At 41.7% G+C, this 23,219-nt stretch overlaps 1 protein-coding gene across 1 annotated transcript in view; it reads right to left on the bottom strand.

Moving 5' to 3' along the window:
- Positions 1–563: 563 nt before the first annotated feature.
- Positions 564–23,219, bottom strand: part of vax2 (ventral anterior homeobox 2) — a 31,198-nt gene continuing 8,542 nt past the window's right edge. Inside the window, exon 3 of the mRNA XM_023836456.2 lies at positions 564–1,468. Coding sequence (XP_023692224.1) covers positions 1,010–1,468 — 459 coding nt within the window. The 3' untranslated portion in view covers positions 564–1,009. The remainder of the gene's footprint in view (positions 1,469–23,219) is intronic.

Below are 23,219 nucleotides of genomic sequence, written 5' to 3' on the forward strand. Positions count from 1 at the left end.
TTGAGGTTAAATGACATAAAATGTGACAGCTGGGGGATAAAACATGTGCTTAGCCCTGTTTTAAATAAGGCATAGCAATACAACCCATTCTGACCTTTAAATCAATCGCAGGACAACCTACTCTATTGATTCTATGTAATCAGGAACCCTAATATCCACAGGATGAGAGAATTTTTTAAAGTGGTGAGGCGGCTCAAAATATCTCAGCCCAGCATTATAGATGTGGCCCTGCTCTCACGGGCCCTGGGGAGGCTGAGAGAGGCAGCCGTCTTGCTGCCATGCAACTCGTAAGCTGTGGCTGCATTTGAAACAATCAGGGGCTCAACCCTGAACATACAGCACATTTTACAGTTTTACAGATTTAGCAGATGCTTTTATCCAACACAACGTACATTTGTTTTTTAGTTTTTTGAGAAAGTCGGGTCAGACAGTCGCTGGAGTGTCCGATGGCGAAATCACTCTGTCGAACTTGAGACTTGAATTGGTGACCTGCCAATCACAACCACGGCATCCTAACCCAAGAGGGGACTGCTGAGGTTCATACGAGGATTTTGGACTCAATGTTGATGATTACATCCTGTCTTTATTTTGAAACAAACATCCTTTCTTTATTTTCTTTGTGCCTCGGGACCTGAATTGTTAATGTTCAGGAGGAAGACAAAGAATGCAGTTAAGCAATTAAGAGAAAGCACACGACACGGGCAAGGACAAGGTGATGATTCATTAGATCACAGTGCAGAGTGGGTTTTGAATGAACACAAATTCCACTGGCCTTACGACACATACAGACGTTACTTCAGAACATTCTGTGCATTTTGTCCTTCTACATTCCCCGCATGCCCATATTGTGCTGGATTCACACTGGGGGGGGAGAATGTGGGGAAGGGGGTAGGGGAGCCACAGCCACATCACAGCCTTGACACATCACCCCCCCCCCCTTCCCCTCAGCTATACAACTGGCATAATCAGTTTGGGGCACCACGCCACAATAGGCAGGCATGGACGGCTTTCAGGAAACAGTCTTCTTCCCACCCAGGCTGCCGCCCTTCCGCTCTATCCGCGTGTAGGGTTCGAAGGCAGAGGACCCGCAACTGTACACCCCTGGCAGTTCATGCCCGCCACCCAACACGGGCACCGAGAAGCAGAGTTGGGACGCTGCCAGATGGGGCGACAACGGGGCCGCGAGCGAAGACGGGGCACTCAGTGAAGGCAGGGACAGCCCGAAGGCCCCCCCAGCAGTCGTGCTCGGAGAGGAGCCGCTGGGACCCCCTAGAAGGGGGCCGTTGGCCTTGTTAGGGGGCAGGAGCGGGTTGGGGGGTGTGGGGACTGATAGGAGGCGACCCTGTTCCAGCAGGCGCAGGATGTTGCAGGTGGCGACGGTCTCGGAGCTAGGCGAGGAATGCTTGTCCATGTCCTTGGTCTGGTCCTTCTTCTGCTTGGTGCGCCGGTTCTGGAACCACACCTTTACCTGCAGAAGATGTCAGCGTGTGAGATGAAAAGCATGACATCCTAGAGGGAAGAACAGCAGTCACACCTGGACTGCAGTGTCACTTCATACAAAGCTACTTGAGAGCGTCCAACATGTAAAATCAGCCAATCTGACTGAGGCTGTATAAAAGGTGTAGGTCTGGTTTCAACACCGGTAGAGACAAAATCAGCCCCGAACTTTCCACCGCATTTAACAGACTCGGTACTCCCACAGTATTGATAAGGACATGTCCCTACAGTCCATACCAAATCTACACCTTTGGGCTGCATCATTCTGAAACATTGTTCAGTAAGATATGCATTTCCTTGTACTTTTTTCTCTGTGCACTATTACACTTTTGCCTAATTTCCCTGGGGGCCCAAGACATGGCAGCCAAAGCCATGACTCCCCAGCTACCCTTAACCCTCAACAACAAACAGCACCAACAAAGTCCCTCAATAATGGATTACCACCCTGGACAGGGATGATTCTAGGATTTTTGTTTTTTATGTGGGGGGCATAAGAGGGGCCATAATTCATACAGATTATCATTAGCCAATGATATGTTTTGAATCAGTGAGTGACAGCGGAGGGGACACTTTGGGGATCACCCAGCTTTTTGCTGGGGCCAGTGCCTCTATATGCCCCTGCTCCTGTAAAACCATCAGAATTATGCAGACCACTCCAAAGAACGGTGTGGACTGTGATTGTTTGGGGATTGAATATTAGACTAAATACAACTGTATCAGAGGCTGAGCTATGGCAGGTCCATCTGTAGAGCAGGGCTTCTAAGCAGCTGGGGGCAGCGAGGGAACCCTGCTCTTCTCCCAGCTTATGAAACATTCTCAGTCGTATCTGAACTGAACTTTAGAAGTTTAAAAGCACTACTGGAACAGTGTAGGCTCCTGAGCCTTCAAAATCCAGGCAGGAGCTGAATGCAGAAGTTCAGGCTCTAATACTGGTCATCTAGATCAGGTTTTCAAATCACGGTCCTCGAGGTCTGAGCACTGCTGATTTTCCAGCCTTCCTTTACCTGTCAGTCAGGTGTGAAGTCTCTGTGGCCAATTAGAGGCAGTAATCATTAAACTAACTGCCTGGAAGAACTGAAAACAAGGCCTGGATTTGGAATCGAGGTCCAGATTTGAAGAGCTCGGATCTAGATAAATAAAACTTTAATCAGCATACAGGAAAACAATGGGGAAAAATCCGCCTTAAACATTTCCACTTTGAGAGTAAATAATCTTTAATAGGATCCAGGGTTCAGAGCTGGGGCAATGACCGTGGAGGTACAGGCCTGGATTTGCTGCTTTGCCTTAAGTGCTGGACCTGGGTCTTCGGAACCAGGGCACAGCCAAGCAGAGCACCTCCAAGCTCTCCACATGCAGACCTCAAGGTGTGTGTAGCTCAAAAAAGGAACAATGAATTTCTGTGAAACTAAATGCATTTCTTTGGATCTTAAACTAAAACATATGTTAGATTTCAGCATTAGCATGAAACCGTTTGCATCATTTAATTAGCAGAAGTGGGATGATCCAGAGAGCAATGAATAACACAAAGGGATCACACCTAATGAAGAGAGATGTTTTAGACTCCACTGAATACTCTACATACTCTGGTACTGAAAAAAGCTGCTGTCTGGCACTGTATTATGCCAACGCAGAACTTTCATGAACAAGTGGCCTAACTTAATTCATGGCTGCATTTTTTCTTCCTACTTTTCAGAGATGGACTTTCAGTTCTTCACTTCATGGTGAAATATTGCCTGAATTCCAGAAAGTGCTCAGACCAGACCAGTACGGGGGGTCCTCGGGTTACGACATCTACGTTTGGAGTTTACGACACTCACTCCCATAAAAACTTAAAGACGTGAATGTTTCGGCTTATGCCGTTAGCGTCGTACTTACGGACTACGTGGGCGAACTAGTTTGGTTGCGCCTGGTGGAAGAATACACAGTAACGCGGCGTATGAGTGAGAGAGTTGGCGTCCCCCTAGTACGCTTACAGTACCTACGCCATTTTGGACTGTTAAAAGCGCAAGTGTTCTGTTTGTGAAGAGGAAAGCCATCACGGTGGAAGTGAAATTAGACATTGTAAAGAGATCAGAAAAAGGGTGTGTTTCAACTTACACCAAAATTCGGGTTATGTCACCGTCTTGGAACGGAACTGTGTCGTGTCCCAAGGATCCCCTATAGTTTGCCTTCCCTTTAGACAAATGCTCCGCAACTGGTGTGCCATGAGGCGATGCTAACTGTCCCGGGACCCAATATCTCCAAGAGGAGGGAAAGCGGCACCTGCATCATACTTATATCATGGGGTGACACTCATGAATGTACCCAGTACTGGCTATGTGTGATGTTCAGCCCAGCGTGTAGGTGATCGCTTTGCTGCCCCTGCTGGCGAGGCACGGTGTTGGGGAGTTACAGACATTCGCACTTATGAGAAATCATTTAGCCAGTGGTCACAGCTACTAGTGGTTGCGTTGCTGTAGAGACTTTTTACTTGATATTATTTTCTTATAAGAATGTTAATTTTGTGTTAAAAACAATATATGTCGATAATTTAATTTATATATACAGCCATGGAAAAAATGAAGAGACCCCTCTATATTTTTTAAACACATCTGCATTTTAAAATCCTGGTTTAATTCTGATCCTGCTGGCAGAAGGTTACACTGAGCAGCAGGATGCTTCCAGGTTCAAAGTTTCTAAGACAGCAGTAAATGCTGAATATGGTGAAGCAGGAGACACTGGGAATGATCAGAAACCAGCCAGGTAAAGGGTAGAAGTGGTATCCTAATGCCAGAGATGGCCGTTAGCTTATCTGACAGTTTCTCATGAATCGCAGGATGACATCAAGTGACCTTCAAAAGGAAACATTAAGTGCAGGTGTGAAGTGCACTGCTAGGACAGTTCGTATCAGGCTCCTAGAAGCAGGACTGAAAAAGCAAAGAAGAAGCCCTTCATTAATGAGCAACAGAGAAGAACCAGGCTACAGTTTGCAAAAAAAATATTCACAAAAGCACAGGCATAAACTGAGAAATGATTGAAACAAAACATTGTGCTGCGGTCTCTTAATTTTTTACACGGCTGTATTGGGGGGAAACGGAAAGCCCAAAAAAATCATATTATAAGTAGGCACTGTAATAAGCCTACCCTTTGTTGTCTGTATCTAAACGCCAGGAGTATTAGGAATAAAATTCATGATTTAGAGGCTCTTATCTCATCGGACTCTTATGATATTATAGCAATAACTGAAACGTGGTTGAGTGATAAGGATGGACAAGAATATAATATGGATGGTTACACATTGTTCCGTAAAGACCGTATAGGTAAGAAGGGAGGTGGTGTTGCAGTATATGTAAAGGAAATCTTGCAGGCAAGGGAGCTTACTGATATAAGTAAAAGTACGGAAGCTATATGGGTAAAATTAGATGCTACAAACTCAAATAGCCTAATTGTCGGTGTTTGTTACAGAGCACCCAATGTAGCTGCTGAGGAAAGCAGATTGTTATACAGTGATATTAGGATTATGAGCAATAAAAATGATGTGGTAGTTATGGGTGATTTTAATCTACCGGGGATACAGTGGGACATTGTTGCTGGCTCTTCTGAAAATGAACTTGAGATGGTGGAATTAGTACAGGATTGTTTTTTTACTCAGTTTGTTAACACCCCTACCAGGGGAGATGCCATTCTTGATCTTGTTTTGTCTAATAACCAGGACAGGATTGGTAAATTAGATGTTTTAGAACCACTTGACAGTAGTGATCATAACATGGTTAAATTTGAGGTTAAGTTTAGTGCCCGAAGAGCAAAGTCCAAATCAAAAATATATAATGTTAGGAAGGCTAACTTCAATTGTATGAGATTAAAACTAGAAACCGTGAACTGGATGGAGTTAAATAACAAAACTGTTGAAGAGGCATGGGAATTTTTTAAAAGCACATTATTGCAAGTACAAGAGGACTTCATACCTGTTTCTAGCAAGAATAAATCTAGGAAATTGCAACCTAGGTGGTTTAATAGGGACATAAAGTATAAAGTAAGGAGGAAAAGGGCTTTGTTCCAGAGATGGAAAATAACTGATGATGACATAATAAAGCAAGAGTATCTAAATCTACAGGCTGAATTAAAAAATGACATTAGACGAGCTAAAAGGAATGTCGAAAGGAAGATCGCATTGGAGGCTAAGGATGACGTTAAAAGTTTCTTCCAGTATTTTAACTCTAAAAGAGCTCTAAAAGCTGAAATTACTAATCTGCAGGATAGTAAGGGTCTTATAATTGAAAACGACATTGACATAGTAAATGAGTTCAATGATAGTTTTGCACGGGTATTCACTGTCGAGGACACTAGTAACTTACCAGTTCTTATTACTAATTCAACATCGTCTATAACTAATATATATATAACTGAAGCTGATGTTTTGCAAAGCCTAGCTAAGCTCAAAATAAATAAATCACAGGGCCCTGATGGCATCTTACCTATAGTGTTAAAAGAGATGAGGGATATTATTTGCCGACCCTTAACATTACTGTTTCAAAAATCCTTATCTGAAGGTGTGGTACCTTCTGATTGGAAGCATGCCAACATAACGCCCATTTTCAAAAAAGGGGATAGAAGTAATTTGTCAAACTATAGGCCAATCAGTCTAACTTGTATAACTGGTAAAGTTATGGAGGCTATAATCAAAGAGAAAATGGTAGATTACCTGGACTCAAATAACATTTTGAGGGATAGCCAGCATGGATTTAGGAGAGGTAGATCCTGTTTAACAAATCTGTTGGAGTTTTTTGAGGAAGCTACTCAGGAAGTTGATGATAAGAAGGCCTATGATGTCATCTATTTAGATTTCCAAAAGGCTTTTGATGTTGTTCCCCACAAGAGGCTCTCACTTAAACTCAAAGCGACAGGTATTTTAGGAACTGTAGCGACTTGGATTGATAACTGGTTAACGGATAGGAAGCAGCGAGTAGTTATAAGAGGCTCGATGTCACAGTGGGCCTGCGTTCATAGTGGGGTACCGCAGGGTTCAATTTTAGGACCACTTTTGTTCCTAATTTACATAAATGATATAGACACCAATATATACAGTAAACTGGTGAAATTTGCAGATGACACCAAGGTGGGTGGTGTAGCAGATACTGAACTAGCGGCTCAGCAGCTACAGCGGGATCTTAATTTAATTAGTGACTGGGCTGACACCTGGCAGATGAAATTTAACATAGACAAATGTAAGGTACTCCATGTAGGGAGCAGAAATATAAAGTACAGGTATTTTATGGGACCTACTGAAATAAAGGTAGCTGATTATGAGAAAGACCTTGGTGTGTATGTTGATGCTTCCATGTCTCATTCTCGCCAGTGTGGGGAAGCAATAAAAAAGGCCAATAGGATGTTGGGGTACATCTCCAGGTGTGTGGAGTTTAAGTCAAGGGAGGTAATGCTAAGATTATACAATTCCTTGGTGAGACCTCACCTAGAATATTGTGTACAGGTTTGGTCACCATATCTTAAAAAGGACATAGCGGCCTTAGAAAAGGTGCAGCGTAGGGCCACAAGAATGATTCCTGGTCTTAGAGGAATGTCATACGAGGAAAGGTTATTTGAGCTAAATCTGTTCAGCCTCAAGCAAAGGAGACTGAGGGGGGACATGATCCAGGTCTATAAGATTCTAACAGGTTTGGATGCTGTTCAACCGAATAGTTACTTCAGCATTAGTTCAAATACAAGAACTCGTGGCCATAGGTGGAAATTAGCGGGAGAACATTTCAAACTGGATTTAAGGAAGCACTTCTTTACACAGCGTGTAGTCAGAGTATGGAATAGTCTTCCTGATAACGTAGTGCAAGCTGAATCCTTGGGTTCCTTTAAATCAGAGCTAGATAAGATTTTAACAACTCTGAGCTATTAGTTAAGTTCTCCCCAAGCGAGCTCGATGGGCCGAATGGCCTCCTCTCGTTTGTATAGTTCTTATGTTCTTATGTTCTTATGTTCTTATACCATTTTAAATACGGACAAGTTTTTGAGAAAAGAATGTACAACCTCGTCGCTAAATGAACCCATCACAAGAAACGAAGCATGTGAAAAGGCAGGACAACAAATATGTGCAATTTGGATTTTCGTAGCGTGGTGAAGAAGTGGCTCCGAAAGCATAATTTGCAGAGAACATCTGGTCATGCTTGAAGGACCTTGACTAAGAACTTTGAGTTGCCTTGTTAAATCTCAAGCTGAATATAAATTATTTTGTTCATTAAAACAAGCATCACATTAACTATAGTTAAAAGTATTAGATAATATAAGTTTTTAAAAAATGTTGTTAGCTGTAATGTTAAATTTATCAAATAAAAAAAAGTAATTTCTTTGCATGCACTTTGTAACTCTTATATTTTTGTATATTTTTGCTTGTGGTGTGCCATGGCATTCTCTGAAAGGCTTCAGTACGCCAAGGGTGAGAATAGCTTGCAGAACACTGCTTTAGACTATTGTTACATTGCAACATGTCAAACACTCATGCTTTACATAAGCCGGGTTGTTCTGCTCAGTGATTCAAGTGGGGGAAATCAGGTGCCAGTGCTCCTCTTCTCACTCAGCACCAGGTACCGGTACCAGGTGCTGGTACTCCCCTTGTTATTCAGCACCAGGTACCTGTACTCCCCTTGTTATTCAGCACCAGGTGTCGGTACTCCCCTTGTTATTCAGCAGCAGGTACCTGTACTCCCCTTGTTATTCACTACCAGGTGCCGGTGCTCCCCTTGTTATTCAGCACCAGGTAACTGTACTCCCCTTGTTATTCAGTACCAGGTGCCGGTACTCCCCTTGTTATTCAGCACCAGGTACCTGTACTCCCCTTGTTATTCACTACCAGGTGCCGGTGCTCCCCTTGTTATTCAACACCAGGTAACTGTACTCCCCTTGTTATTCACTACCAGGTGCCGGTGCTCCCCTTGTTATTCAGCACCAGGTAACTGTACTCCCCTTGTTATTCAGCACCAGGTGCCGGTGCTCCCCTTGTTATTCAGCACCAGGTACCTGTACTCCCTTTGTTATTCAGTACCGGGTTCCGGTACTCCCTTTGTTATTCAGTACCGGGTTCCGGTACTCCCTTTGTTATTCAGTACCGGGGTCCGGTACTCCCTTTGTTATTCAGTACCGGGTTCCGGTACTCCACGCTTTTCCGCTAAGGAATGAATACAGACCAACCTCCCCAGATAGGATACATCTTCCTTTTTTTACATAGCAGCTGTGTTCTATCTGGCAACCATAGTCTTCCTCATCTTATTTGTGCTTCAGCTGATCACCTCCTTGCCCCCATGCCCTAATCCTCACCTTGGCCCCCATACTATTGGAACACATGTCCAGGCAGGTTCAGCCAAAAGTCAGAGCCGTCTTAGTCGCCAGTGGATGTGGATTCATAATCCGCCTTAGGGCAGAGCACTGTGACTATTATTAGTCTCCAGGGTGCGTCCTGTGATGCTGAGGTTTAGACGGGGCAATTAGGCTTATAGCATGCGCTCCAAAAGGATTTTTTCTTAGATTAGTAAGTTGGCTGTGGAGCAGCGACTCCTACGGTGGTAGCCGGCGCCCACGTGCTCGGGAACGCACGCAGTGACACAAAAGCCATGTGCTCTTCAAGTTCTTTCTAGATCAGCTTCCTGTTGTTTTCTATTTCCTTACAGGAGTAATATTAAAAGGATCACAGGAGGCTGAAAGCATACTGACAGGTGTTACTAATGTAATACATTTACAAATCGCAATACCAGTTTTCAAGTAAAAACCTAGCCCAGTGCTGGAAGAGAGAGGAGGTCATATTTTTAGAATCAATGCAGCTCTTTCGCATGACTAGAGAAATGGCACCAGAGAAATTACCAACACCAGAACATTCGACATGCTAACAATGCATTTCACAGAGATAAATTAGTGAGGATCTGTGATGGGTGGATCATTTGATTAGAATAGATAAAAAAAAAATAGATTCCATTCTAACAGCTGATTTCACAAACTAAATTTGTACTGTAGCCAAGGAGTAAATATCTGCATCTATATTTAAGTAAATATACAACCACAGAAAAAATTAAGAGACCCCTCCAAATTTTAAAACAAAACATTTTTAAATCCTGGTTTAATCCTGGTTCTGCTGGCAGAAGCTACGCTGAGCAGCAGATTGCTTCCAAGTTCAAAATTTCTAAGACAGCAGTACAGAAGAACAAAGAGAAGCAGGAGAAACTGTGAATGACCAGAAACCAGGCAGGTAATTATTAATTAGCATTAATAATACTGTATGCTAACATCATTTACTGTGGTAACACATTAGCCATTTCCAATTTGGACCTATCCATAACAGAAATATGTGGTGTAATGGTGACATAAATGCTTTCTATACCGACAAGTGCTGTGAGACCATATACCTGTAGGTCAATAAAGCCCTTCAATTCACTTTTCCATAGATTCAGTATATAGAATTATATTATAAGTGAAATGAAAAGACCTGAAACCCAGTGATAATCCCCAAATCATCAGGTAATGAATAACAAGAAACTGAAATAACTAATGGCAGCCAACACAGTCTGTGATCTAACTCCAGAGGACAGAGTGAAACAACAGTCACAGTGAGCCTGCGTTCATAGTGGGGAGCCGCAGGGTTCAGTTTTAGGACCACTGTTATTCCTAATTTACATTAACGATATTGACGCCAAATGTATACAGTAAACTGGTTAAATGTGCAGATGACACCAAGGTGGGTGGTTCAGCAGATACTGAACTAGCGGCACAGAGGCTACAGCGGGATCTTGATTTAATTAGCGACTGGGCTGATACTTGGCAGATGAAATTTAATGTAGATAAATGTAAGGTAATCCATGCAGGGAGCAGAAATATAAAGTACAGATATTTTATATTATTATGGAAATTAGCAGTAGTACATTTTAATAATAATAATAATCATCATCACTTTATTCATCCCCGTGGGGAAATTGTCTTTATGCCTCCCTCAACTTGCTCTTTTGTAAGCAAGCTGTCCGCGAAGGGCAGCCACCCGTAGCGGCACCCAGGGTTTTGAAATGGATTTGAGAAAGCACATCTTTACACGGCGTGTAATTAGAATATGGAATAGTCTTCCTGCTAGTGTAGTGCAATCTAAAATCCTGGATTCCTTTAAATCAGAGCTAGGTAATATTTTAACAACTCAGCTATTAGTTGAGTAAACTTGATGGGCCGAATGGCCTCCTCTTGTTTGTAAATTTCTTATGTTCTTATGTAGCAGGCACCCCAGCAGAATCCAGCACCAAGCCGGAACACACCCCCCCTCAGAAAAGGCCACTAGGCTACTAACAGGAAGCACGGCACTTACACATTAAAAGTGCATAAACAAGAAACATGGTCACATTTTCTGAGTCTGCCCTATGTAATGGTTTTTCGGGAAGATACCAACACCACATGCTGATGTCTGCATGACTTAAACAATTCTAGGAAAATTCCCACCTATTTTAGAGTGACTCCTTAAAACAGATTCATGCAAATGCATGAGTCAAGGCCTGCAGAAGAAGATTCCCTTTGGTCCTCTAAATGGAAACAGTTTCTCTCTCTCTCTCTCTCTCTCTCTCTCTCTCTCTCTCTCTCATAACATGGTAGTTTCTGAACAGAAAAAAAATCCTTTTGGGGCTGTAATTTAGGCTCGAATGAAGTCAAAATGGAAATAATATGAACAATAACATATTTTGAAAGATGTCAAATGATGCAAGTCTGCAAAATGTATGCACAGGAGGATATATCACTCAAAGAAAACAAATAAAGACAATGAAATAGCAACAGCTTGAAATCGGACTTAAGCAGTCGGGGAAACGGTATAAAAAGGTGTAAGAGGTTTTGCCAAAGGTTTATCTTTTCCATTAAATGCATATGACCCTTTGGTGGAAGGGTTTCCTTGTTCTCATTAAACAGCAGAGCTCCCAGTGCATCCCCTGTGCAGACTGGGCCAATGGCAGCTGGCTGTAAACTCATCAAGACCACCACTTCAGCAGAGAAAAAAGCAATGGAACCGCAGAGCTCAGCAGCGTGTCCTGGCCTAAACATTCTGCACCAATCACATGCCAGTTCTGTTCCATCTCCACGGGCGCTGCATTTGGCATGGATGCCATCTCAGTCCCCTCTCCACCTTATTCCAGCAGACCTTGACACAAATCAGAAATGTATTTGGCAGTAAATAATGGACACAACTCTGCAAAATTCATATGTAGGAAGAAATCTGTCACTGGATGACAGACACCATTGTTAACTCCCAAACTACCTGCTGGCCAAAAGGAAATGGTGAGTAAAAGGGATTTTGAATTTTACAACAGTAATACATCTTTCATAGTAAAATCAATTTCCTGCCTCACTATGTTCAGATGTGCAGTGAGGCCATGATGGATGAGCAGGGATAGGGTTAATGTTACAGCCCATTTCACCAAGTGCTCACCCTTTCTCATATGACTCAAGTTAGATGGTGGGTTTAGGGTCAAATCCCAATAGCAAGTTATTCAGCACAGCATTTAAATGGTCAGCCGTGATTCATTTAGTACACTAAACTTTGTATATTCACCATGAATACTTTTTTTACCTCCAGTGTTTAGAGCAATACATGTTATAATGTGTGTTGGTAGAATCCATTTTTTATGATATACAAAACAGGCATGGATATAATACTGAAAATGGCTTAAACAAACGAATAAACATGAAATTTTCTTCAGGCAAAGTCCACAACTCTGTACAGGATAAGCAGTTGCTCAAAGTAACATAGTCATTACATACGAAATACAAAATTGCTGGTTGCCCAGTAGTACAATTGTCAGGAGTCCAACGACAGGAGCACCACCACTAATGTCCCCTCCGAAATCGACTGTTTCACTCCTCTCACTGCTCTCCCCGAGGGGCAGTTAATGTGGCCAGGGGAGACAGTAGGGGGAGGAAAAGCCAGGTGAGTTTGTGCTAATTCTCTTGTTCACTCTCTGAATAGAAAGTATATAAGCCACCCGCCCTAGCAGCCGACTTCAGGGAGCAGCATACGATTGTCCCTGCTACCACCCCCCCCCACCCCCCCCGGTTTGCCAGCTGATCCCCCGGGGCTGCAGGCATTCACTTCTGTCCTTCCAAGGAGAACCCGACCTCCAGGCACTGGCCTTGTATACAGTACCAATCAAAAGTTTTTCCATCCATCCATTATCGTAACCACTGAATCCCAACTGGGGTTGCGGGGGGGCCCACAGCCCATCCCGGGAACAACAGGCTCGGGCGGGAACCAACCCTGGGCGGGCGCCAGCACACTGCAGGGCACACACACTCACACAGCCACACACACACTCACACAGCCACACACACACTCACACAGCCACACACACACTCACACAACTACAGGGCCAATTTAGACACGCCAGTCAGCTTACCCTGCACACCTCTGGACTGTGGGAGGGAACCGGAGCCCCCGGCAGAAACCCACGCGAACACGGGGAGAGCATGTGAACTCCACACAGAAAGGATCCGCGATCGAACTCAGGACCTTCTTCTTCATAAACTGCAGATTTTTTATTCTTGTTAAACGTTGGAAAGTTGATTGAACAACTATAAATGAAAATATAAATCAAATAAAACATGTTTCCTTTATAACAAGGAAAGACTATGTAACAGTGCATGTCTGACCTCATGTTAACTGGATGTGTGGTGACAGTTTGGCATAGTTCAATTTTAGGCTGTCCATCAGCTTTAAATGCACTAGTTAACTGTTTCATCCCATGAAAAAGAGCAATATTTAATGTCCCTCGAATTAATACCTTGAATTTTCTCTGCTGTTATGACTGCGAGAGGAGGTTATTTTAGTGAGTCAAAGAAATGACATTTTCTTGCTAATAAAGGTACTCAAATGGTGAACATACTGTAAATTCATTCGTTAGCAAAGAATATTGAGTGTATTTTCAGTAAATGTTAAGTGAGTAACATGCAAATGTGGAAAATCTCAGTGTGTGCAAAAACTTTTGACTCACACCCTGCTCCTCCTGCCAGCCTTGCCCCCCTCCTGCCAGCCTTGCCCCCCTCCTGCCAGCCTTGCCCCCCTCCTGGCCTCTCCTCCTGGGCGGAGCCCTAAGGCCCATTTACCAGCCTCATTACATGTCCCTAACCCCTACTTAATTACTCCCAGCTGTTGTGCGCTAGGTCCAGTGTTCCCCGTGCATGTAAGTGCTCCCCAGTCCTGTACTCGCGTGTCCGGTTATTCTAGCTTGTCTGTGCCTTTGTGCTTGTGCGGTCCTCCCGAATAAACTCCGCTGTGTGGTCTTTCACCTGCAAAAACGCTGCATTGTGGGTCTTCCTTTCCCTGCGTACATGACATGCTGCAAGTTTATATGATTATATATGATTATATACACTGCCTGGCCAAAAAAAAAAAATCATCATTTCAATTTAATCAGAAAGTACTTAAGAGCCAATGATTGGATCATTATTACAGCTCAGCAATGTTGTGCAGCAATAAAGTGAAGTCAGCTGAGCACCTGAATCTCCTGAATGACCAGGTTATCCCACCAATGGATTTTTTCTTTCCTAACAGCATAGGCATATTCCAGGACAATAATGCCAAGATTCATCAGGCTCTAATTCTCAAACTCTGAGTCTTGACCTTAACCCCATTGAAAAACTTTGAGATGTGCTGAAGGAGGCTTTACGGAGTCACAAAGTCAATACCTGCAGGGGCTAGTAGATCAGCAATGGGAATTTTTCTCCACCACACCAGATTAATCAGTCCACCATTGCAGTTGTTAAAATGAAGATCCAGAAAATGCTACAATTTGGGATTATCAAATAATCACAGCGTCTCTGGTCCAGTCTGACAACAATGGTCACAAAGCCAGACGGCTCAGTGCAATTCAGCAGTGATTTCTGGAGGTTGAATGAAGTGGTAAAAATTAACAGCTATTCACTCCCTATGATTGATGAGCAAATGGAGCCATTAGGTAAGGCTCAATATATCAGCATTTTATACGTCGCAAAAGGATACTGCCAGGTGCCCCTCATTATGACACCAAGAGAAAGCCCCCTGGGGGTCACTAGCTGTGAATGGTTCTCCCATTTGGGGTACAAAGGGCACCTGCCACCTTGTTTCCAATCTTGTTTACTGCAGGTTAAGGTTCACTTTATTGTCATCAACAACTGTGTACAAGTACATAGTGAGATGAAACAACGTTCCTCCGTGATCACAGTGCACATATAACAGTAACGATACACAATAAGCGTACCACAGAATAACAATCCTTATCTGAAGTGCACCACTGCAATTGTAAGGACGTCCAACCTGGGCAGATGTCACCATGACCTGACGATAGCCTGCTAAGTGGAACACCTCATTGGACATGGCCTACTCAAACCACAAAAGACAAAGATACAGGCTGTCCATTGTTATCCCAGCAGACCACCAAGACCAACAAGTGTTCCCTACTACTGTTACTAATGCTTTGTTTCCAATATTTCTTCAACAGCTGCCCTCTTAACAGATCTCATCCAGAAGGGGAGCCTAAGCAGGTTGTGTCGAATGACTGAGCAGAGCAAGCAATCACAACCCTGAAGGTGGCATTAACATCAAATCCCATGCAGACAGCCCCTGATTTCAGCCAATCACTCTTCCTACACATGGATGCCACTGAGGTAGGTCAGGGAGACGTACTCTTGCAGGACTTCGGAAGGAGAGGAACACCACATCCTTTATCACTCCATGAAGCAGAATGCTTCACCATTGAAGACCAGGGCCTGGGAAATCAAATGGGTTATGAAGGAATTGCAGTGCTACATCCTGGATCGACCCTTTACTCTCATCACTGACCATGCACCACTGCAGTGGATGGCCATGGCTAAGGGCAGCAGCCCCTGCATTACTGAGTGGTTCTTGGACCTCCTGGACCGCTCCTTCAAAGTCATACACAGGGCTGGTCAGAAACATGAAGATGCCAACAGTGCAGAGTGGATACCCTCTGGTGAACAACTACCTTCCCATCCTCCTTGGCTGATTGTTGGCACTCCTGTTGCTCCTATTCAGCCCTGAGAAATGTGTACCCCTAAATATTTAATTTGGTTTCATCCCACCCTACCGCCAACAAACAGGCCTTTGCATTTACATGAAGATATACTCCCCAATACCAAACTCTTTCCTATGCCCTTGGGTACATAGTTTATACTAGATAAGAACTGAAAGATGCACAGTATAACAAAAACTAACTAATTTGAGCATACAATGATCAGATCATTAAAAACGGGACCTATTTTGAAGCGCTTTAGCCAAGACACTGTAGAGTAGGAGTCTACAAACATGCACCACATCAAAATGACAAAAGCTTCAGTATGTTGATATACAGCCCCCTGTCCATTCAGAGGCAGTATAAGGCAGCCATAGACGATGAGGTATCTGTTCTAATCACGGCCAAGATGGATCCACAAAGCACCACCCCATGTCCATCTGTCCAGTTGTCTCCCAGTGAAATCCAGGAAGCACAATAGTCTTCACTATCTGGCTCTCGCCAGTATCTTTCTGACTGCATTACATAACGTCTTGAATTTTGTGCACCATGAGATAGGCTTTGTTGCCTAAAACAATGCAGTATGCAGCCATGCTACGCAGACCAGACACAATTGCATCATGCGGAACAGGACCTATGGTAAGGCCATTCTTAGGCAGTAAAACATCAAAACTTGTGTATTAAGTGCAATAAATGTGATTAAAGGTCATTATACAACAGTTAGTTCTGACCAATAAATCTGATTGGACAAGAGGAATGCGGTTATCCGAGTATAACCGTACTCAGACATTTCACATCAGCTATATCACTCCACTTTTCTAGATGTTTCTAAAAACCAAGTTACAAATGCCTCATTACCACCAACACGGAGCCGATGCTGGCTGGTTCTCGCTTGGTGCCTTTTGAGAACCAGCCCGCATTTCCACCTGTTTCAAACATGAACATAGGCAGAAGTGAGAGTAAAGTAAAGGTTCATATGTATTCCGTTTTGTTGGATTTATTTGACTCTGTTTTTCAGTTTTTATAAGCTGCCGAATATACCCAGAAGCCACTCTTTCTCTCCTTATCTGAAGATAAAAAGAATGATGAAAGACAAATAACTTATTAGTACTGTGGTACTGCAAAATGTATCTTTATCATAAACAGTATCCAAAGGCTTTCACTTCTAAGCTTACTTTATAAAGGGTGTCTAAGAACAGACCAGAAACGTTTTGCTCATTATACTGCCCTGCAAAGGCAAAACACAGTAACTACATTCACTGAAAGTGAGGAAAAGGGCTTTGAAGATCTTTGACTGTCCATTCTCATGTGTAGTAGGTAGGTAAATGATAGTGTGCTTATTCAAACTTGCCATGAGATTAAAAAAATAGCGTTAGACACCCAACACCAGTCATAACTCAATGCAGATAAAAGACAGTTATGGTGTTTTGCCTTTACACTGCAGTATATATCTGTGCCCCCATCTTCCAAGTACTAACCCTAGTCAAGTCTGGACGGGGGCTTGGAGTGTGTCCTGGGCAGCACAGGGCACATGGGAGGGCACCCTGCCCCCCCATCACAGAGCACATACATACAGTTACACTCCTGGGCTATTGAGAGTCACCAATTAGTGCAACTGTATGTTTCTGGAGAGCCCTGGGTAAACCGGAGCAAACATCTGGACATTTAGACGTAATCATTTTGTTTTTGTACGAAATGAAGAGGACCTCCTGTAAACTAATCATGTGACTGATTTGAGGGCCAAAAAGTACATAAAACCTTAATGGTCTGGGCAAGTCTGATTCATGTAGCTTTTACATACGTGCATATTTCTTTTCTGCACTAAACTTAAACACAGCCACTAAAACCATCGACATTAGAAGCATAGACACTAAAGCACAGAAATCTAAAAACTGGCTGGAAAGGCAGCTCACTTCAATGCTGACGTCAAGGTAGTGAATGTCTTTTCAAAGAAAAACCGACCAGAAATATACTGGAGTGGAAATTAAGGATCAAAAAGGCATTAATATATAACATTATTATTCACCAACCAATCATCCCACTGATAAGTACTTGCTGCTGGACTAAAAAAAAAATACCCCCCCCGGGGAATCAATACAACAGTCTTATCTTATCTCATCTTATCTTAATTATCAAGAGCATGTGCAGCCCTACGCGAGAATATCACACTTCGGAAAAACGCACCCCTGTTTCACACATTAACGTGAAATAACTTGAAATTCATGAGCAAAGTCGCAAATGTAGTGACAGCACCTCGGGGTGATTTCCATCATTTAACGTATAAATTACCCACCTGAGGTTCAGTATCAGTATCCTCAAGCTTAGATTATCACAAATAGATTATGTAGTATAATGTATTACAGACAACAGGAGTGGCGTTATGCTTCAGAAGCACAGCAGTGATACTAAAAAATGGGGAACGCTAAGCAGTGTCCCCAAAGCCTCCAATGACAGGAATTTTGGAAGATAATTTTGGGAGGACCTGTGTTCTACACACCCACTCACCCCACCCACTAATTTCAGCATATTTAATAATAAAAGAGGATGTAGAAAACTACAAACAACTGGACAGTTGGAGCTGTGTCTATTCATGTACAAGTAACAATGGTTTTACAGTAAAAAGAGACTCTGCTAGAATGTATGCTTGCAGTCCATGGAAAAATTTTAATCAGTTTAATATGGTTTTATGTATCTCACTATTTTCATGAAAAATTGAAAGAACAATTTTTATTTTTCCTGCACATCAATTAATCCAGGACAGTTCATTCATAAAGGTACAGAAAAGTCCATTAGAAAAAAAATTATAATAACACTTTAAAAGGGAAAACAGACCACAACGTGGTGCAAGTCCAGCTCTATCCTCTATATTACTATTTACCTCTTGTGTAATATTAGCAGTATATACAGCCTACATGTGCCTTCAACATACTTATTGGAAGTTACATTTTTAGGTGCTGGAATGTTTAGAATAGGCTTGTCTTCACATCCCAGGCAAATCAATGAAGGGTGTGTTTCCTGATAATGCATGACCTTAGCAAATAACAAAAAAGATGATGTAATAATGAACAAGATGATGTAATAATGAATGAACAGGTAAAGAACAAGTGAGTTTTGCGAATGTTTCCCAAAACCAAAGATTTACTGAGCAAATTTAAATTAGTTCTTTGTTGGCTTCTCCGCAGTGTCCACGTGAGGCTCTCCATAACAGGAACATCAGTTCTACATATAAAATATATATTACTGCCATATCAGATATGCGCAAATGTAAAAGAAAATCTATCAAAACACGTGAAAGCACTCAAAAATAAGAGCAAAATAAATGTAGCTATTAGTCGAAAACATAAATGGGCTCAAATCGTGATGTGGCTTCCAAGCAGAAAAGAACAATGGTGAGCAGCAATAGGGAAATGAAGCAGCGCTTCTCAAAAGAAGTGTGAAAACTTTATCTAGGAAGTGGCTACAAATAAAGTCCAATATGCATGGTTGTGCTGCATCTCCCACACAACAATGACTCTGAGAACTTATGAAGGCACCAGAATCGCGTCTTACACCTGCCCAAAGGGCACTCTACATCACTGCATGTTCTTCCGTGTGCAGTGTTATGCCTCTGCTCAGCGACGGTCTGGAGATTCCACACTGGAGTCAGTAGCTTTTTGCTAAGAGGATACCTGCTCTCTCCCAGTAACCGGACACTAGCGAATCTTTTGGCACAGTCCAGAAATGGGACCAGATATACCGATAAGTATCATTTGTACTACCAGGCTACGTGGTCACAACATCTATAAAAAGTCATTGATGGTTGTGTATCATCTGAACTGTTTTCCGCAGTCGCAGGTGGGATTGAACAGGCATTGTCATTGCTGGATGTGGATGTGACTGAATACAAAGCAAGTTTGACTGGTTAGCTCATTATCTACCAGGGTTGTGCAAAACTCAGAATTGTGTCCCAGTCCATTTGTGAATTGGAATTTGAATTGAACTGGCCACACACCACAGGACATTGTATACAGATGATGAAGCTACATAGAGCCCTTTTTGTGCTAATCTAGGCCTATATCTTACAGTATATTTTTTTCATTGACCAATTATAATAATAATAATAATAATAATAATAATAATACGTGACCATAAAACTGTGTCATTGCGTTTTTTTATAATTTCTATGAAAGAATAGCAAGCAAAGTTCAATTAACGAACGACACAGAATGCGTCCAGCGAGCCGGATCGCGCTTAGCCCTGTCGCCCGCTAGAATAGGATAGGCGGGTAACGAAAAGGGGTGGCTGAGTTGGATCACTCGTTAATTCACGAACGAGATCAGTAACTACGAATGTTTTTGGCAAACACACCCCAGAACATGAAGCGTCCCACAAAATTAAGATGTATAAGATTTATCGACTGCCGAGAAAACGACCGAATCCAGCGAAAGCAGAGACAACGAACTGTGATGTTCATTATTCAGATGACTTCAAAATGAATGACAGGCACCGGCGTAGGAGAAAGTCTGATATTGGGGGGAGGGGGCGTCATCTTGATAATTTAAATACAAAGGTCTGTTTATGGAGGGATAAATTAATCCAAATTTAGTGTTGTAAGGTACGCGTTACCCACGCTCCTCCGATTCATAAACCCTGACAATTGGAACCATTCGGACTCCTGCGCCAACAGACCTACACCGATGCAGTGTAAGCAAAATCTATTATTTAAAAAAAATCTGTCTGAAAATTTGTTTCAATTGGTCATATCAGTAGCAGCTGTTGTGTATTGAGTTCATTTATTCTGTGCATATTTTCCACGTTTAATTATCGGTTTAATAATTAATTTGAAATCAGCCTATATTCCTGCAAAAACAAGAATGAAAGTAATAATACCCCCTCTTTGTGCCTTCCTTCATTGTTCTTTAAAGAATAGCTATACATATGACATATCCTTCTAACAAATAGGAAAACATGAAGTTCACTCGGTCAGACAGAAAACTTACGCCAATGAAAATAACATTTTAACAACATATTTAAATAGGCTACATTTAAAACATCATAAAAGTAAAATAAAAATTCGAGTACACAACCGGTAAGAAACTTTAAACATATATGAACTATCGTTCAGAAATCAGTAGGCCTATTTTGCTTTAGATAACTGTACATTTTGGAATGTACTGAAAATTTAGACAGGACAGACTTTTATTAAGAACAGAAAAAGTGTATACAACGGTTATGGACGAGTACAAATGACTTATTTTACAAGTTCTTAAACAGTGACAAAATAATAAATTAATAGAAACCAAAGATTCCGGCAGGCCGACGCAGTGCCGGCGCGTGCAGAAGCAAAAACATGGAACACACCCGCAATCTCATGGATAATAATAATAATAATAATAATAATAATAATAATAATAATTGTATAATTTATTTTTTTATTTTTAAGTGTAAATTTGTACTATGGTGAGCTGACGTGTAATTGTCACTTTTTTGGTTTTACATTATTATTACGGAGACTATTAATTTGCAAGCTTGGGTCCAACTGGGTATTTTTGTTCCAGAAAGCCAAATCGCTATTCATAAAGCATGCAGTCTAGTGCGGGCCAAGGGTAAATAAGGCGCCCTTAGAGAACTATGAGCAATTCCATTATTGTAAGACTAGAGATCAAGCCAAAAACCAAACGCTCATATACCGTAACTCGAGAAACACAGACGAGACGTCTCACCAAGGTTAGACCCTCGGTAGTAGGCCTATGTGATTGTTTTAAGGAAGCCACACGTACGGCAAACCCAAGATACTACGGAGATAGAAGCAGCTACATCCATCCATACAACCCGATGGAGGGGCAGTCACACACACACACACACACACACACATTCACACCTAAACCCAATACTGACAGAACCTCTGAAAAATATATTCCTCCACGCATTACATTTAATTTGCATTTTCTGCATGTTATTTACGCTAAGCGAAGGCAATTAAACACAGCTGAATTATTCCTGCAATCTAAAAAGCGTGTATATATCAGCCGCCTTAGAAAGCGCAACCTAAGGCGTTGCCCTCAAAATGGGAATCAAAAGAACGAGATAATAAAAGTTCAACTAGCTTAGAATGGATTCATTTTAGCGGGAAATGGAATGATGGTATATGAATATGCATATGATTTCCCAGCTGCACTTAAAACAAGTATTAATGGTATCTTTTGAAACATTTTATTTTAAAATCCATTACGCTCAATTGAATATGCTAATTTCTTAACCTGCTGTGCACTACGAAGATGAATTCGTTTAATTATGCTTGTTTTAATAACTTGTTCCCTCTACTTACAGAGATAGCATTAATAATGAATTCTGCATGGTGTTTTGTTTTATTCCGTTTCCGAAGTTGTCATGGGTATGTGATTAAATACTAAGATAATATATGGGTACAAGGGTAATGGCCTTGTAATGGCCTGGCATCCCATAAAGGGTATATATCCCTGCCCTATGCCACCTTGGGCCCCATGCAGTGTGACCCCGACTAGGCTAAGCAGTAGGAAGCTGGCATGATGGATGTTATGAAGGGATATCTTACCATACTCTATAAGTCCGTACACAGTGGGAAAACATATATACCGGTAGCATGGCATTAAACAGTGCTAATATACTGAAATAGTAATGTAGGTGTTAAATTACAGAATGCTCTCCAGTGGAGAATGTCAGCATCGTTTGAAAACTCATGGTGGTATATGATCCAGGTGCAATGATGCCTGTGATTGACTTTTGACAATTGTTGTTTTCTTGTCATTAAAATTGGACTGGCTTTTATTAAATCAGAGAAAGACAGATAATTCCGGATACAGTATAATTATTCAGTATAGACAGTGCAAGCTATGATGGATTGGTTGAATTTGGGCAATACACAATGCCAGTGTCTTCCAGTTTGATTGTTATTTTGCCTTTAAGGAAAACAGGTTGAGATTTCTCGCACAACACTAAACTCCATTTCGTGTACATATTTTTCAGTATGACCAACAATGCCACCCAATTCTCTGTTTCTTCTCAGTCAGATCAATGTAGGCTTACTTCTTGTAAAGCATATTGGTAGCCCACAGCAAAATGATACAAAAAACACTAACACACACTTTAAGAAAACAGAACAATTTAATTTAGGGTTTCTTTTGGATGGGTAGATGTGTCCCTCTTAGTAAAGTTTAAAGTGATATGTCTGAGATTACGCACATTTTCAAACTTTGTTTTTTTTTTAATAAAAGAGCCCACTAACATATTACTGCTTTTCCCATCTTATAAAATGTCAAATAATTGATCCAGATTATGGAAATACATGAATCTAACACACTTACAGTACCTACCTCCAGTCCCTAAGCCCATGGGTACCCATGAAGTTATTAACTATAATTTAAATTCAGGTCCACAGGTGTCTGACACAAAGTTACATTTTCATTTCCAGTTTTTTTTAATACTGTGAAATTTTCCAAATCAAAACAGACAATTTCCCCTTTATTGTTGTTAATAAGACTCACATATTGTTATTTATAATAATTGTTGTTAATTATTATTGTTTTTAAATAAGACTCAAATCAACATTATAGGTCTGACTGCAGCGAAACGCTCAACCCTACTCCACAGAGTAAGGAAAGACAGTTTTTTGGATTGTGAATATTTGAAAATATAGCGAAGTACAGGGTGGTGAAAAGCCAGCCTCATTCAATGATTCTGACGGAACAGGGAAGTATTCCACTA

This window comes from Paramormyrops kingsleyae, chromosome 12 (assembly GCF_048594095.1).
Source record: "Paramormyrops kingsleyae isolate MSU_618 chromosome 12, PKINGS_0.4, whole genome shotgun sequence".
NCBI classification, from domain to species: domain Eukaryota; kingdom Metazoa; phylum Chordata; class Actinopteri; order Osteoglossiformes; family Mormyridae; genus Paramormyrops; species Paramormyrops kingsleyae.